The 17,675-nt window shown below is 32.5% G+C and overlaps 1 protein-coding gene across 1 annotated transcript in view; it reads left to right on the top strand.

Moving 5' to 3' along the window:
* LOC113388543 (protein dopey-1 homolog) overlaps positions 1–17,675 on the top strand; it is a 98,161-nt gene that overhangs the window by 67,362 nt on the left and 13,124 nt on the right. Inside the window, 7 exon segments of the mRNA XM_026625914.1 lie at positions 2,996–3,245; positions 4,877–5,144; positions 6,981–7,318; positions 7,387–7,467; positions 9,380–11,693; positions 14,023–14,286; positions 16,483–16,676. Coding sequence (XP_026481699.1) covers positions 2,996–3,245; positions 4,877–5,144; positions 6,981–7,318; positions 7,387–7,467; positions 9,380–11,693; positions 14,023–14,286; positions 16,483–16,676 — 3,709 coding nt within the window.

Below are 17,675 nucleotides of genomic sequence, written 5' to 3'. Positions count from 1 at the left end.
TACAAATAAAAATATTTATTTCGTTTTAGAATGCGAAATCTGTATTTTATTCTGTTTTATCCATTTTTTTACTATTTTTTTTCTTAGAGTGTATTTTCTGCACACGCATTTTTTACGTTTTTGGCTGATTTTGTTTGTCCTATCATCTTTCTAAAACATTATCTGGAATATTTTCTTTTAAGAGGAATCTGTTTTGTACTTGTACTTAGTTGATTTTTTTCTGAATTCTTGTTGGAACTATACGGCAAGTTAATTGGAATAGAAAGTTCCTGCCTTGTACATAGTCTTCCCGTAATTTCTTTATGTGACAACAATGGATTTATCCTAAATAAATCCAAAATAATGTAAATCCTTGGTAAATTCTCTCTAAAATTCATGTTTTACCGAATGATTTCTGACTATTTTATGAATGACATCTAAACCAAACGCGACGCTAATACCAATTGAATTGACTCCCGTATTAGTGTATTTTTTTTCAATATATGTGTATGTAAGTGAAAATTAGAATCTTCTTTCTTAGCTTCCAAAATTGTAAATATTATTTGAGTGATGAAGTCCTTAATTTTTAGTTCTACCAGTATTTGTAGCTGTTATATTGCTTCAATTGTACCTACCACCACAGTTTTTTTTACTAAAAGTTTAGCTATATATAACGTTGTATATTTTTTACATCGTACTAGCGATTTTGATAATACGGTTTCATCTATTATATAAAAATAAGTCGGTTTTTCCTTCCTGACGATATAACTCCAGAACGCACGAACCGATTTCGACGATTTTGCATTCGTTGGAAAGGTCTCGGGCTCCGTGAGGTTTATAGCAAAAAAAAATTGAAGAAAGATTTCAACAGAAAAGCTAAAAACACTTTTACTTTTTTTCACATACATGTCATCTCTGATACTTAGCATGTACTACAAACTAATATTTTTTGTTTGACTGCTACTAATTTGTTTGACAACTACTCATTGTTTTCTGCTCAATTTTATGTGACAAACCGGCATGGTGTCCACTGTGAAATTGTGCAAAAAAAGTAAAAAAATAAGTTATTAGTTTTCTAACATTTCAATTGGAAACCATCAAATCAATCACGTGTATTGTGCAAATTTTTTATTCAATTTCAACAGCAGGCATTTTTTTCTTCATCTTTTAATCACCAAACGAAATGTTACATAAAATGAAACCATCTGGTGGTGAAACGGAGTTCGCCCGGTTTGCTAGTTGGTCATAAATCTTCAAAGAAATTCTCAGTTTTATACGTATACTGGATGGTTATCAAAATTTTATACCCCATTTGTGCGATTTGCTGGGCATAATTATATTTACATCATATATTGAATGGTTACTAAAATTTTATACTACGTTTTCCTGAATATTATTGATCATGTGTTGAATAAAACACCTTACTGTTATTGAAAATATATGTTTGTCGATAGTAATACGTGGTCTTTTACAACAATTTTGATTGCTGTCAATGTAGTTGAACCAACCTTTGGATTCAAAACAAAACCTATCAATTTGTTGTTTGGATTCCTTCGTAAAAATCTGTCTACGCATAGACATTGAGCAAAAATGAGAAAACCCACTTTTTATACCGTAGAAGTGCAATATTTATACTCCTTGCCTCATATGCGCAGCGGGCATAGAAAAAAGAAAAAAACGCATATAAAGGGTCTGATCGTGTTTTCTATACAGAATTGGCGCCACCATGGTATTATTATTCAAATGATTTTGATGCCATTTTATGGGTATTTTCGAGAAACTTCGAAATACCAAATTTGAAATCCGTAACTCATCATTTGGCCGAGATATCATTGAAAATATGTGAAAGTAGCCCCTTTTTTCAAAGTCGTTTTTTGTCGCAACTGTAAAAGGTATCGACAAACAAATAACGAGATTCTATTCACATCGGTGTGTACTATATTATTAATAACAAATATTGTTTAATAATTATTTTTTAGTGTATGAAAAAGCATTGCTCCGCTCGCCTTTGCAATTGAGAGACGACTTTACGCAGCTCTTCTATGAGCGCGAGCGTGTACTTGCTCAGGTTTTTCCAACTTTTGAATGTGTTCTACCACATGGACTAAAACTAAATTTTGCATAGCATAAGAAAAACGAATAGCCATTCTAACGATGCTAACTAAAAATTAGTCCAAACAACCGCACTACCCGAAAATTCAAAACAAAAAATTATTTTCGCTTTTTTATACACTAACTTTCATTTAAATGAAATGATGATTTTTGAATAACAGAAGAAAAGTGTACAGGTTTTCGAATGATGCTAATATAAAAGTAGTCAAAAGAGCCGCACTGGTAGAAAATGGAAAATGAAAAATCATTTTCACCTTTTCACGCCCTAACAAATAATTTTTTCACATTATTTGTTATGAACAACATAGACAAGATCAGTATAAATAGAATGACGTTAACAGTTTTTCGATATCTCTCATATTTCCGGCAAAAAGTGAGTTTGAAAAAGGGGGCAACTTTCACATGTTTTCACTGATATCTCGGCCAAATGATGAGCTACGGATTTGAAATTTGGTATTTGGAATTTTCTCGAAAATACCTATAAAATGGCATCAAAATCATTTGAATACCAGAGTGGAGACAATTCTGTATGGAAACACGATCAGACCCTTTGCAGAAGGCAGTTTTCACCACTCTAAATTCTTATGCATTTACATTTTCTTGTAAGTTTGATCATATTCTTAACAATTACTACCAAAAATGTCGTCGGAACATCGTCTTTCATACTATCGGTCAAATGACCGGTCGCGGTAGGTAAGACAGTATAAAATTTTTTTTTTCCAAAAATGTATCATACTCACATATTAGGAAAAGTCATACAGTTTGATGACGATTCAATTACGTTTGATATGAAAAATACCAATCGAAATATCAAAAACAGTCATTTGACCGGTCCCGGTAGGAATAGCGTTATAATAATTTACTAACAAAACCACATTCTAATCTCATATTTCTTTTCCCTCAGGTAACAAAATATACGACGCCGACATCAGCGTGAAGACTCTCGAAAAAATCCTAAGCAACTCTTCAGACCTTTCGAGAGCGACTCAGTCGTCCAGGCAGAATGTTGACAACAACCTCACAGCCAGTTTAAAATTTGTCCAGACCAAGAACGACCAGAAACTAATAGACACCATCAAACTCTCCTGCAGACTCCTGGTCGAACTATCATCTTTTCCCACGTATAGCCAGAGCGACAACAACCAACGGGACAGGTATCTAGTGTTAAAAGTATCGAGGCAAGAGATCGATATTGAGTACTTTAAAAAAAATATCTAATCAAAATTAATATCGATGCCAAAAAAATATCGTAGCGAAAGTATCGATAGTACTCAATATCGAATTTTGAGTACTTTACATAAAAATCAAACATAAGTGCAAGAAAGATCTAAGACTCATTAAGTATCATATCACCATATCAGAATGAATTATATTGCTTGTATCTAACGTGTTAAATCAGAATCAATTTCAATATTGTAAAATGTTAACAGTAATTTTTCAATACTAATTTCAAATTTTATACTTAAAAAAAAAAGACAAATTATAACAGTTGAGTATTTTTGTTTAAAACAATATAATAGTCTGATACTATATGCAAAATGCAATTTATTTTAAGTATTTTAAATACAGTAATATCTTATATATAAAATGAATCGCAAAATGTATTGGTAAGCGCATAACTCAACAACGCCTGGACCAATTTGGCCAATTCTCTTTTTAAAATGTTTGTTGAAATTCAAGAATGGTTCTTACGGCGAGAAAAAATCGAATAATTTCCAAGAGAACCCTAAAAACTGCTCTTTTCTTTTTCTCATACAAACGTTTTCTAACTAAAACGTAGAATCAATTTGAGCTTTATTGCTATTATATAAAGTTCATATTAAATTACGAGCTCTCACGCTATACTCTTTCTAAACGATTATTCGGATTTTGATAAATCTTTCTGAAGTTTGTTAAGGAAATTTTCTAGGATGTATGTGATTATAAAGTACTGGGATGTATGTGCAATATTGTAGAAATGAATGGAAAAAATTGTATAAAACGGCATGTCATAGTTTGCATTGAAAACAAATGAAAACTATCATCTGCCAAAAAATTCAATTTATTTATGAACCCACACAATATTAGAATATGTATAATAAATTTATGATTCTGAATAAGAAAAATTAAATGTCTACATTATTATTGTCAAAAAGCAGCTGAGATGTGTCAGAAATTAAAATAATATAAAATACAGTATATGTATGGAAGATTGAATGATACTCATATTAACAGGATATGACAAATTAATTCACTTAAAATATGAAATTAAGTATTAATCAGGGCCGGTCCTACCTTTAATGCGACGCATGCGAAAAATACGAGTGCACGCCTTAGGGGGCGCCAACACAAGATTCGGATATTAAATTTTCAATATAGTTTTTGTTTTCAATATATATTTTTTTGCATCTTTTGCTAATCTTTCCACAATATTTTTAAAATTCGCAAAAATTGGAATCGAATATATTGAAATTGATGAGTATTATTGTTTGAAATAATCATACTTCGAATATGTTTTTATAAAACATTTTGGTACTTTAAAAAGGGGTTTCATTTTACATAAGAGTAATAAATAAACATCTTTATTTATTAGTGTGGTCATATTCATTTTGGGTTTTTGAGCAATAAATTCTGAGACTAATGACCCTTCGAAGTTTTTTTTGACACTTCCTTGAACAGTTATCACCACCTATAGAGACTTTTGCATTGCATTTGGCAATGAGTGGTGTCGATAGCAAAAGTACTCACTATCGACCGCAAAGTATCGATATTTACTCAGTACTGATATTTCGTTCTAACACTACAGGTACCAGGATACACAATCTCAGAGTCATTTACCAGGAGACAGACAGTTGTCGGAGTGGTTAAAAGTGTTGTCTTTGTGTGCATGTTTGTTTAAAACGGAACCAGAAGTGCAACTATGTGCTATTTCCACATTATTAGACTTGACCAGTTTGCTAAAGACACAATTGGAGAGCAGAGAGTCCAGTGTTGGAGTCACTGCTGTAGTTGTAATACCGCTGATGAGGAGATGGCATATCGAATATTTGGAGAAGAATACCAAAGTGTTTCAGGTAATAAAATAAATTGATTCTCAAACAATTTGATTGTGTTTGTTAACTTCCCGAAGGAGAAGTTTATGTTTTCATCAAAAAATCCGATTCGCTAATTTTATGTTTTCTCCCGGACGTTTCAAGCCATTCTGAATCGAATGAGACCAACTTTGGAAAAAGTATGTGTGTGTGTGTGAACAGATTTTTTGCCGTAAATCGACGTTTTCTCAAAAATGGCTGGACCGATTTCAAAACTTTAAAAGCCATTCGATGTATCTCGATCAGGACTAGCGTTTATCAATTTTGCGCGACAGTCAGCCAAACCGTTTCTTTGTAAATAACAGAAAAGTGAAAAATTTTTCGTCCATGTTTTAGCTCGCAGTTCTGAATCGATTTTGAAAATTCAAAAACCGTTCGAAAAATATTGGTTGGGAATCGTGCTAATTAGTTTTTGGTATAGATCGGCCGGGCCGTTTTCTTGTAATAAAGTGTTAAAAAAATTTTTTTCAATGATTTTTATTATTAACTTCCCGTAGGGTAGTTATAGTAATGGGCCGAAAATCGAAAATGAACATTTTTGCATTTCTCGACATTTTGAAGGTTTATAAACATTTTTAAGGGGCATACCTCAGAAACTAAATAGATGTATGTGTGTGTGTGTATGTCCGCGTTTTTCGTCCACGTTTTCAGGCGCACGGATCAACCGATTTGAATGATTCAAAAAACATTCGATTTCTATTGATAGGGAGATGTGCTGATTAGTTTTTGGCAAAGGCAGGTCAAGCCGTTACGGAGATACAGAGCAAATAGTGCAGAAACTACAAATCGATTTTTGAGAGATCGGAGCATCTGATTTGAATGATCTAAAAAACATTCAATTAGTAATGGTTGGGAGAAGTGGTTATTAGTTTTTGGCAAAGACAGGTCGCTCCATTTTGAAGATACGGAGCAAAATGTGCAAAAAATGGCAGTTTTTGAGAGAACTAATAAGCGTCCGATTTAAATGATTAAAAGAACTTTCTGCTTGTCTTAACAAAATAATTGATTTTGGAAAAAAAATATATTTTCTTGTATGTCGAAAATGTTTCAGATTTTATTTTTAATAAAAAAATTTAATTGTAGTCGGACTACAGTTCTAATATACTTTAAACAAATAATTTCAACTTTGCAATTCTGTTTAACCAAAGTATTTATTTATAATAATCTATTTGAAAACATTTAATATTCCTCGAACATTTCGTTTGGATACGGGAAGTTCCAGCAATTTGCCTTAAGGCACGATGCCGTATACCCCACTAGTTTGAATTTTTAATCCAAAATTACAAAAATATTTTATGGAAAATAAAAAAAGAAATAATAATGTTTTATCCCAAAAGCAATTGTTTTGTCAATACAAGCAGAAAGTTTTTTAGATCATTCAAATCGGACGCTTATTAGTTCTCTTAAAAACTGCCATTTTTTGCACATTTAGCTCTGTATCTCCTAAACAGCAGGACTATGCTATTGAAAAATGTGAAAATGTTCTCAAGCTAAGCACAGTATAAGTGAAAATGCCGCACAGAATTGTTTGCAAATGCGTTTAGATGTGCACTTTTTCATTTTTTTTGTAAATAAGGCAACTCAACTTTTTTTTTAAATTGAATTCGAAATGAAATGACGATTGTTAATGTTCTGGAGATGAATTGATTTATGATTGATATAAAAAGATAGCAGAAATAATGAAAGTTTCAGTATTTGTAATAATATATTTTAAAACGTTTAAAATTCCTCGAACATTACGGTACGGGAAGTTCCAGCAATTTGCCTTAAGGCATTTTGCCATACACCACTAGTTTACTATTGTGTTTGTTTCTCCAGATACTTGCTTTCACCTTATGGAACCACCTCAGTCAACCACCAAACTTGGACACAGACAGCAAATTAAACAGCCATGCATCATCGCCTGATTACGATACCTCTGGTATTGATTCCAGACATAACTCTGTGAATTCTAGAGATTATTCCAAATATCAAATATCAGACAGTCTTGATAGTGTATGCAATTCGGATAAAAACAGTAGAATGTTACTGAGTGCTCAATTGTTGCATCAGTTACACGATTGTGTCTCTCCTGGTAATTCACCAGCAGAGAGAGTGATTGGTGAAAGTATGGGGCCTGATAGGAATAATGGGCAACGATTGGAGAGTTTTCAAAGGTAAGGGTAAATGATACATAGATAAATAAAGATATTTATCAACAAATTATTGTTATTTTTGTTTTTAGGTTTGCTACTTTATGGCATCTCGGCAGATGCACCTCGGGCTCTGGTTCTGGTGCAGGGAAGCCTATGAGGACATTTGACAAGTAAGATTGTATTTTTGTAAGACATCTGTTTCTTTATATTTCATTCTTGACAAATGATACTTTGCATAGTCGTTAATGGTCTAAATAAACATTGTAAAATATTATAGGCTTATGATCTTTTTTTTTTTAATTCTGAATTTGTTTCTGAAATTTTAGGGATATATTCTTAGCTAGATTTGGAAGACATTTTTGCAAAAAAAAAAAAAAATTTAAGCCTCTAAAGCAGTGATTCCCAACCTTTTTTGGGCCCCGTCCCACCTTGAGGTTTACAAAAACGTTATGCCTCCCCATACAATTTTTTTTGTTTCTGAAAAAATGTGAATGATAACTTTTAAGATGAAATCGCTATTAAACATCATAAGTGAAATTTCGGAAGAAGCCAACAAACGGAAGTTTCAAACTAATTTTATTACTGTTTTTTCGAAATTTATTTAATGCAATACTTAAGCTAAAATAAAGATTTTATATTAGGTTGTAACTTACTAAGCTTTTTCTTTTTGTAACAAATTTTTGTACATATGATTACATTTGGGCATTTGGTTTCAGTTTCTTCATAAAGACATTTCTTAACGAATCTACTTAGCTAGTTGACATTTTCTTAACTCAGAACAGAAATATATCTATATTTTATATATATTTATTGTTAAATCTTTTTTAGTTAATAGGTTGGCAACTAAGTAAGTGCGCATCTTTTATTAGAAAATTATGGACAATTTTTGCGTGGAATTAAATAACTTTGCTCTGTATACCATTTTGGTCGATAACCTTTTGTAATTTTCCAAGAGGCATCGTTATCCAAAGTTTATAAAACTTCTAGTTTTTATCAGCAAAAACTGAATTATGTACAATTTGACACCATCATGACTTTTTTTAATTCAAGGGTTTTAAACAGATGGTTAGTGGTCAGGAATATTTGATTTAATTAGGTTGTCCAAAATTTTAACTGGACGATCAGAGCAGCATTGAGTGAAAAATCACCAGAATGACATTTTCAAAACCAATTTTAACATAGCTGTTTTTTAAGGCTTCGACACCATAAACAGCATCTATTCTTCGGGAGGATCGTTTTACCTTTTGCAGAAATAAAAATGCAAAATTTGACTAAAATATTTGCTTTGATATTCCATCTTTTTACATGTAGACTACCTCAACAAACCTAAAGAAACATTTGAAGCAATCTAAGAGTAAAAACTGCACTTAGTCGCCAACCTTATACTATTTAATGATAAATGAAAATTATTTTGTTTTAAATTAATTCTATCTTTAGACATAGTTACTAACAGTGAGTAAAAAACTCATGTCATATTTACGATTTTTCCGCTTTTAAAGCCTTGTATAAAATTCTGTTCGCATAAAGCTTCACAATTAACTTTAGTATTAAATATCACTTTTCTTGTGCACATTTCAAGTCGAGTCTTGTCACAAACCCTAAAATAAGGCACTTGGCCAAGCAGTCAGAAACTTGATTTACCTAATTTTTTGGTAATTTTCATACATTGGAATATAGAAGTTTAAAATAATTAGTGAAGGGCTATTTGAAACTAAAGAATTTTTGCATTGCGCAACATTATTTTTCATAATGTTTAGCTTTATATAAGCAGTTTATTGCATATATCATTTTCAGATTATAATGGATAGTTTTAATTTTATTATAAAGTAACGCCAAACCGGGACACCTTATTATTAGTTAAATCTAAGAAGCATTTTTTTGTTAAATGTTTTACCGATACAATACTACATTACAGTAAAATCACCAAAATTTTCAAATTGCCCCCTTGAAATTACAAATTGCCCTCCGGTGGGGCGTGCGCCCCACGTTGGGAAACACTGCTCTAAAGCAAGCTTTTGCCTTAATGAAAAGGAATACCGATGATAATATCGATGATAATTCTTCACTATCAATTTCTTCCAGAGCTCTTTTAAAAATGCTGGACAATCTACAGCTCCCTGAAAGTTCATCACTCAAACTCTACTCCGCCAGTTGGGTAACACAATCACTCCTCCGTGGAGACCTCCACCGACTACTAGACCCTATTCTATTCATCCTTCTCGATCCCCTGACATCTCGCATGTCTATCCTGCACGTCAGCATCAGACACAGCAACACCAGACTTACCAACAAAGCTGATTCCGAATACGGAGAACAAGCTGATACAAATGCCAATGATTCGAAAGCCAATTCTAAGGTCTATGCCATCAGTTCGGTCGATGGCAATGTCATTTACCATGTGTCAGACGATTGTGACAAAGGCAAAAATGGTGGTAAGAGTTTTACCAAGAAGATTATGAGTCCTTTGATGAGGAACAATAAGTTTTATTCGTTGAAAGATAGAGGGGTTAAGAAAGGGAATGTTATTGGTAAGCATTATACGGTTAATGATGTTCCTGAGAACGGCTTAGCGGTGTCTCCAACACAAATTTGCTTGTTTGTAAATCCATTCTCGACAAGTGATTCGTGCAGCGACAGCAACTTAGAAAGTTACACACAAGATGATACTAAGACTAAAATAACAAACACCAGCACGGATCAAACTTCCAGCGAGAGCACCAGTTTTGCTGATGAATTTTATGATGCGTTTCCTTCACAACAAGATGAAGTCATCGAGTCTTTGTATCGATCCAAGTCTGTGTCGGGAACATCATCAGGACGCTCCACAGAAATCGTGGGTATGACCACATCCAAATCAGCAGAAGACGTTTCCGAAAAACCTAAAACAACAGCTTCAAAGTTAACTGATATCCTAAACCCTGCTAACTTAAGTGATGGTTTAATCGAGCATTTAGAAAGCACCATGAATGAAATCAAGGATGGTGCACCGGATATCTGCGATGCTCCTGTACCTGCCGATGAATATTTTGAACCGCCACAAGAAAAAGTCGGACGTAAAAAGAGGAAGTCTCATAGGTGCTACGATAATGGTTATTTAGCCAAAGGTGTACACCAGTTGCATTCGCATATGCTTTTATACAGTGAAGTTTATGATTCCAACCGCACCATATATGCTTTACAAACTTTGCGCAATGAAATTTTAACGAATCCAAGAGTTTTCTTGTGTTCTGCAGCAACTACAGGGATTTCTAACGTTCCCAAAGGTGCACATTTGTTGACACTTTTGGCCAGGCACAAGAAAAGTATTTACGGTCATGGTTTTTATGGACCGATAGCTAATACTGAATATATATATTCATACAGAAATTGTATGTACCTAGAGATTTTAATCACGGTGTCTTTACATTTTGCAAGAAGCTACTACCCGAATTTGGGTAACGTCAAGTTGACCCCGGAGGAACTTTGTGGTAACCAGAAAGTACAACTAGCCAGCGCTGAGTTGTTGATGTTGATTTGCACACAACTCATCACGTTTGTTAAAGAAAATGGTAAAGGTTTTGCTTCTTACATCGGAGACTTGTTAAACAAATGCAAAGTGCACAAAATCGTACTTCACTGTGTTATATCATCCGTGTACTTTATGAAAATGCTTAATGATGGCGAGACCGATATAACATTCACCGAGGAAATAATGTCTTTTAACGATCCAGACTTTGATGACTCCACAATAAAATCTAAAATATCAAATCACACTGAAAGTTTTCAAATACAACTTTTACACTTGTTGCAAGCATTGATTGTTTTAGAGTACGAAGTGAATGCTCAAAAAACAGAAGACGTTGTCTTAAATGTAGCACCTGGTGTCGTCGAAAAAGAGTCACCAATAAGTGTCGTTAAAATGACATCATTAAAATACAACCCGAGTAGACCAATAACACAACAACCAATATTCTTAGCCTCTATACTTTTAGCTTTACAAATGGATTGCATAAGGCATCTGCACCAACATTGGACATCATTGCTATCCTCGTCATTACCATATATAACCACAAACTTTAAAAAAATTGTCATTAGTGTTATTCACCAATTGTGTTCAAACTTAGAGAAAGTTTCAGTGCACTACGATGGAATCAGCGATGGAAATATTCTACCACCTGATTATACGATAACCCAACTGGAAGCCTTGACTGTTTTGTGTCACTATTGTCTTCTGGACAGCAGTCAGCAGACTTTGCACGTTTTTAATCAGACCTACAATCATGGTGGATCTGGTGTTACGAATAGCAATCCGGGACAGATTTTTAATAACCTGATACATGTGTTTATGCCGACGCCTTTGCAGCAACAGGACGGGTCTGGACAAGGAAAGGGCAGTCAGCATGAGATTCATATGGCGGTAAGTAGAAGAGAATCGAGAATATTAATACTTATATATATATATATATATATATATATATATATATATATATACATATATATACTAGCTAACCCGGTAAACGTTGTTTTGCTAAGTAAGGTATATTCTAAACAATTTCTAGAGAATCAAAAAGATTAATAACTTTAAATGTATAAGGATGTGTTGTTTGAATGCTATATACAATAAGGTATTATAAAAACAATAAACCCCATTAGTTTGTCTATATTTTGTCAATACAATCAAACTGGAATTTATACACTTTCTATAGAAAAACATGGTATAATTCATTCAATCCAAGTCTTTTTTGGTCTTTCGACTTATTGATTACGTTTCAAGTTTTTCAGATTCTTTTGAGATTCTGGATCTTGTGTATAATTGTAAATAATACTACTGAGCTTATACAAAATTTCGTATTTCGTGTGAGGAGAGATAGAAAATAAATTATGTATTTCTTCTTTGACATGCTTTTTGAAAATTTTCAAGTAACATTCGATGAATTAAAGTAAATTTAATAAAAAGTATATATGTCGAGAAGGACGAGACACAAAGGTCCAATTTGACTTTGAGCAAATATTAATTATATTGTAAAAACCATAACAATTATATCACAACAAATAACACATTTCAAACGAACAATTATCTGACTACGTTCAGTAAAACTGCCAGCTACTTCATCATTGTAGAAAGATGCTTTTTTGCTATCTTTCAAAAATTTGTTATCTAGACCTTTTTACCATATAGGCAGAATAACTTGTAACAGCCAGGTGGAAACAGGTTTAATGTCTTATTTTAATTTTAAAGGTATTTTACAAAACAATTACATTTTTAACTAATGTTAAAAAACTACCAACGGAAGAAAATACTTTTATTATGGATTTTCAAAGATTACCCTTTATCTCCCGATAGCAAAGTCATGAGAATCAAGCCTATACCTGGTATACATTTTTTACCCTCTACTTTCAAATATTGTTGTTGAACAATGCTTAACTTTACTGGTTTTTGGCACATTGGTGGTGGACTTTTTTAACCCCGGACCTTCATATATTACTATCCATTCTTCGATAAATTCTGGGAAATGATAATTGGGAAAATGTTATTCGACAAAATGTCCCTTTAATCGATACCAAATTTAGATTCCGAATTTAAATAACATAAATAAAAAATAATATAACCTAGAAAATGTTTTATAAATACCAATGAGTATATAATTATACAAATGAGATCTTTTAGAGCACCGTGCTTGAGAAAAATATGAGTTGCAAAAAAAGAGTGCTACAACGCCAAAAAATGCATTTTCATATTAACATTTCAAAAAAGTTGATATTGTTGAGTTTGTAGTAACACTTGCAGCCCTATTACATGATTTTACTGAATTGCAAATTTATAGCTGTTTTTGTAAGAAACATGTGTGATTTTATATTTTTATAATTTAGTACACATATTAAGAAATAACATACTAAAATTTTGTAACTCTAGTATAACGTTTTATATTTTTAAATATTTTTCGAAATACTCATCAAACCGTGGACTTGCAACTATTGCAAGAGTGCATTTGTTTACAAAATTGGACATTTATAGCTTTTTTTGTTAGAAACATATGTGATTTTATATTTTTATAATTGAGTACATATATTAGGCAATAACATACTGAAATTTCATAGCTCTAGCATAATATTGTATATTTTTAAAACATTTTTCAAAAGTACTTCTCATATCATATTCAACCGTCGATTCGCAACTAATAAATGTTGCGAAAGAGTATGCAAGTGTGCATTGCAATTTTTTAGTTCCTTCTGTTAGAAACATATTTGATTTTATATTTTTATAATTCAGTACACATATTAAGAAATAACATACTATAATTTCATAACTGTATTACAACGCTTTTAATTTTTAAAATATATTTTAAGCCGTCAATTTGTTTACGTCAAAACTTTTACTAACGTTTTTGTATAGAAATAAAAGTACAAACAAAACTACTCACTACAATTTAATCATCATCTTATTAAACGTAGGTAATCGAGCATCATCTGTCAAAAACATTTGACATTTGACGTATTAGCCACCGTCCATTGTTTTATTCAAATTACGCTTCTACAAAAAAATTCAAATAAAAAATGTAAAGTTTCTACGCGATTTTGAAACAATATCTCAACAATCCGACAACCTACTGATTAGCACGAATTTTTAAGACTAAGACTGGCCAAATCGGTTCAGCCGTTTTCGAGTTTTAGCGTTACCATTTGTTCGAGAGCTCTATTTTTATATATAAGATAATCGTTAAATTAAATGTGTTTTTGCTTTTTAGGCTCGTCAAACAGTTCTTTCCCATATGCCACGAATAATGGCAGCAGTTGCACGTTTGTGGGAAGGAGTGACATCATCGTCGACGTCCAAATTGATTTCGCCACGTGGGGAAGTAGGTGTGGTGAAGCAGCAGTTGCTGGAACTGCTGAGTCCAATTTCTCTGCATCACGGTGTCAATTTTTTGGCTGCTGTCGCAGTAGCTTGGCTCGAAAGGAAGACTCCTGAGGATAGGAGCAACTGTTTGAAGAACCAAGGAGCAAAATCGGTGAGGAAAAAGACAAGTTTTTTTTACACTCAATTATGGACAGTAGAGGACTTTTATCTTTAGAAGAATATATAAATTAGGGTGGTCCTTAATATGGACATTTTCGAATTTCCTTGCTCCCAAGGGCTCAAATGGTTCCAAATTGATGAAAAACAATTCTCTCAAAGTTTTGCTCATAAGGGGCACAAGTAGTGTAAAATTTTCAAAAAATCGAATTTTTAATTTTTCCATATTTAGATAGGTTATATCTTTAAAATAACATACCAAAATTTGAAATCAATATCTTAAATAGTTTTTGAGTTACAGCTATTTAAAGAGTATCTATATAGTATATAGTATAACGATCATTTAATCTTTAAACGCGTTTTTCTCGAAACAGCATTTTCTGAATTTGCTGCAGCGATTAGGGTAGGGCGGGGCTAGTTGAGCAAATTTTTACTTAAACGGATGTAGCACCTCAATGAAAAGTCTCAATAAATTGCTATATGACTTAATGGATTTGTTGTTTATCGCTTAACAAAAGTGTTAATACTATTTTTTGGTAATAAGTAAACTTTAAAAGCTACAGCTGTTTAAATGCAAAAAGTCAAGTATGCTCAATGTACCCCATAGGTGAGGCAAGTTGAGCACTAAGAAAGTATAATAAAATCATAGGTTCAATGTCGATTAGTAATGAAATAAAATAAGTTTTTAATAACCAGTTCTATATTTATAGTCTTTATTGACAGAGAAAACAAAACTTATAGTAATTTGCTTTGAATAATTAACGAAAAGTAGAATCAGCAGAACAATATCGTAGCTTAGGAATTATTTTACCATTATATTCAGTATTTTTGTTTAAAATCATTATTTCTTTATATTACTACTCATAGACTTAGCTTAAATCTTAAAAATAATGATCAATTTCTGGAAGTTAATGGTAATTGTCTTAGTGACAGAACAAGTTTAGCAACTATGCTCAACTAACCCCAACTCGGAATTTCAAAATAAAAGTGAGTTTATAAAAAAACCGTGAGAATTATAGCCAGAATCTCTGTGCATATTAAAAGTACTATAATTATATGATAGAATAACATTTACCTGATTAAAAATAAATAACATTTGACTAAACCAGACGAAAACTCGTGATGAATTACGTTGTTACTTTTTGGTCTCAAAATAAACAAAACGCCCGTGAGCCTCACTCATTTGTCAAGCGGCCACTAGCAAATCGCGGGATGTTTATTTTTCCCAAACCTCTATCTTTCCGCCATATAATGCCTAAACATACGGTGAATAGTTTTCGAGATATTTCGATTGCTCAACTTGCCCCTATGCTCAACTAGCCCCGCTCTACCCTACTCAAAAACAAATGATCCGATCACTATCAAATTTTTCTTTACATGTTCTATATAAAGTTCTCCGTAAAATGAACTATCGATTTTTTGATCGGATCAAAAATCAAATTTTGGCAGTCCAAAAACGACCAAAATTTTTGGCTAAAATTCGTCTTTTTTTAAAAAAACGCCGTCATTTTGTCAATTTTTGATTTTTTTTCTTCATCGTAGTTCATTTTACAGACAATATTATCTAGTTTAATAAGAATTTTTTTTTAATTTCATCCACGTAGAAGGCCGGAATCACTGCAGCAGTGAAGGGCTTTTTTTTGTCGCGCCATTGGAGATCGACGATAACTTAAAAAATATTTAATTTTTTTCTTCAAAAATTTTACTATGTATTCTTAAAACATGTATAAATATATTCTTTACATTTTGAAATGATTGATAAAGTAGTTTTTTTAATATAAATTCCCAAAAATCACCTTTATTTTAGGCGGTTACACTAGTTGTGCCCCTTAATATTAACTTTTAGATAGAGCACAATTCAATCAAAGATTTGCATGGAAATCGCATGAAACATTCAAAAATTTTGCAGAGCGTCAAATTTTCAATAAAAAATGACACGAATTTTTTACTTTTAATTCATTTGTCGCTAAGTTATACCTAAAAAAAAAATTTTAATTTTCAAAACTTTTTTCATGCTATTTCCATACAAAACTTTAATTGAATTGCGCTCTATCTAAAAGACAATACTAAGAGCTAAAACTTTCAGAGAATTATTTTTATCAATTTGGAACCATTTGAGCCTTTGGGAGCAAGGAAATTCAAAAATGTCCATATTAAGGACCACCCTAATATACATATATCTTTTATCTAGGTGTTGCCAACTGCTAACACGAGTCAGCGTGTCCTGGTCTATCTGGTATCAGAGTTAAGAGTTATGCCAATGGATGTGCTGGTCAGAACAGTTCACCAAGTTGTCAAATCGCCTCCACAAGTTGTCCATGACGGAAACATGGGCAAAGGACCAGAACAGAGTTTGGATGTGGGAGTTTTGGAACTGTTCTACTGGTAAGAAAAAAATAAATATACCTGTTAACGCCACACTCCCAACCCTGGTCTAATTATTATATTTTATTACCTTCATACAGGATAGCAATAATAAACCCTCATCCCTTAAATAATCTCTCTTATTGACATGCATCCTGTCCCTAAATATATCATCCTGCAATTAACTTATATTTCTAAGAAATTCGGATCACCTGTACCCGGTTTTAATTCTACGTACCATGCAATGGTTGATGAATGTAATAGCCACTGATTGGGCCCAAAATTGTAATGGAATGTCGCTTAATTCCACAAAATAAACCAATCAGAAAAATATATAAAATTGTAAAATCTTTATAATCTAGTAATAACTCAAATTTCATCTAGCTAACATCAGTTTTAAATCAACATTCAAAGCTATAACATCTAACATATCATCTATAAGTCTTAATATTTCATTCAAATATAAAATAATTAAACATTTATTAACTTCCCGTAGAGTAAGTTATTGTAATGGGCCGAAAATCGAAATTGAAAATTTTTACATTTCTCGACGTTTTGAAGGTTTCTGAACAATTTGGCATACCTCAGAAAAAATGGACGTGTGTGTGTGTGTGTGTGTGTGTGTATGTATATATGGATACAATTTTTCGTCCACGTTTTCGGGCGCACGGATCAACCGATTTGAATGGTTCAAAACACATTCGATTCCTATTGATAGGGAGATGTGCTGATTGGCAAAGGCAGGTCAAGCCGTTACGGAGATACGGAGCATAGAATGCAGAAAATGGAAATAGTATTTTTGAGAGATAGGAATATCCGATTTGAATGATCCAAAAAACATTCAATTTGTGATGACGGCGAGAAGGGGTGATTAGTTTTTGGCAAAGGCAGGTTCAGCGGTTTCGGAGATACAGAGCTAAATGCGCGAAGAATGGCAGTTTTTGAGAGAACTAAGCGTCCGATTTGAATGATTCCAAAAACTTTCTGCTTGTTTTAACAAAATAATTGATTTTGGAAAAA

The sequence above is a fragment of the Ctenocephalides felis genome, unplaced genomic scaffold (genome assembly GCF_003426905.1).
Source record: "Ctenocephalides felis isolate EL2017-DRISC unplaced genomic scaffold, ASM342690v1 CF-g0.4_SCAFFOLD_03572, whole genome shotgun sequence".
NCBI classification, from domain to species: Eukaryota; Metazoa; Arthropoda; class Insecta; order Siphonaptera; family Pulicidae; genus Ctenocephalides; species Ctenocephalides felis.
Note: the sequence above shows the minus strand (reverse complement) of the source record. Positions and strands in the feature narration are given on the sequence as shown.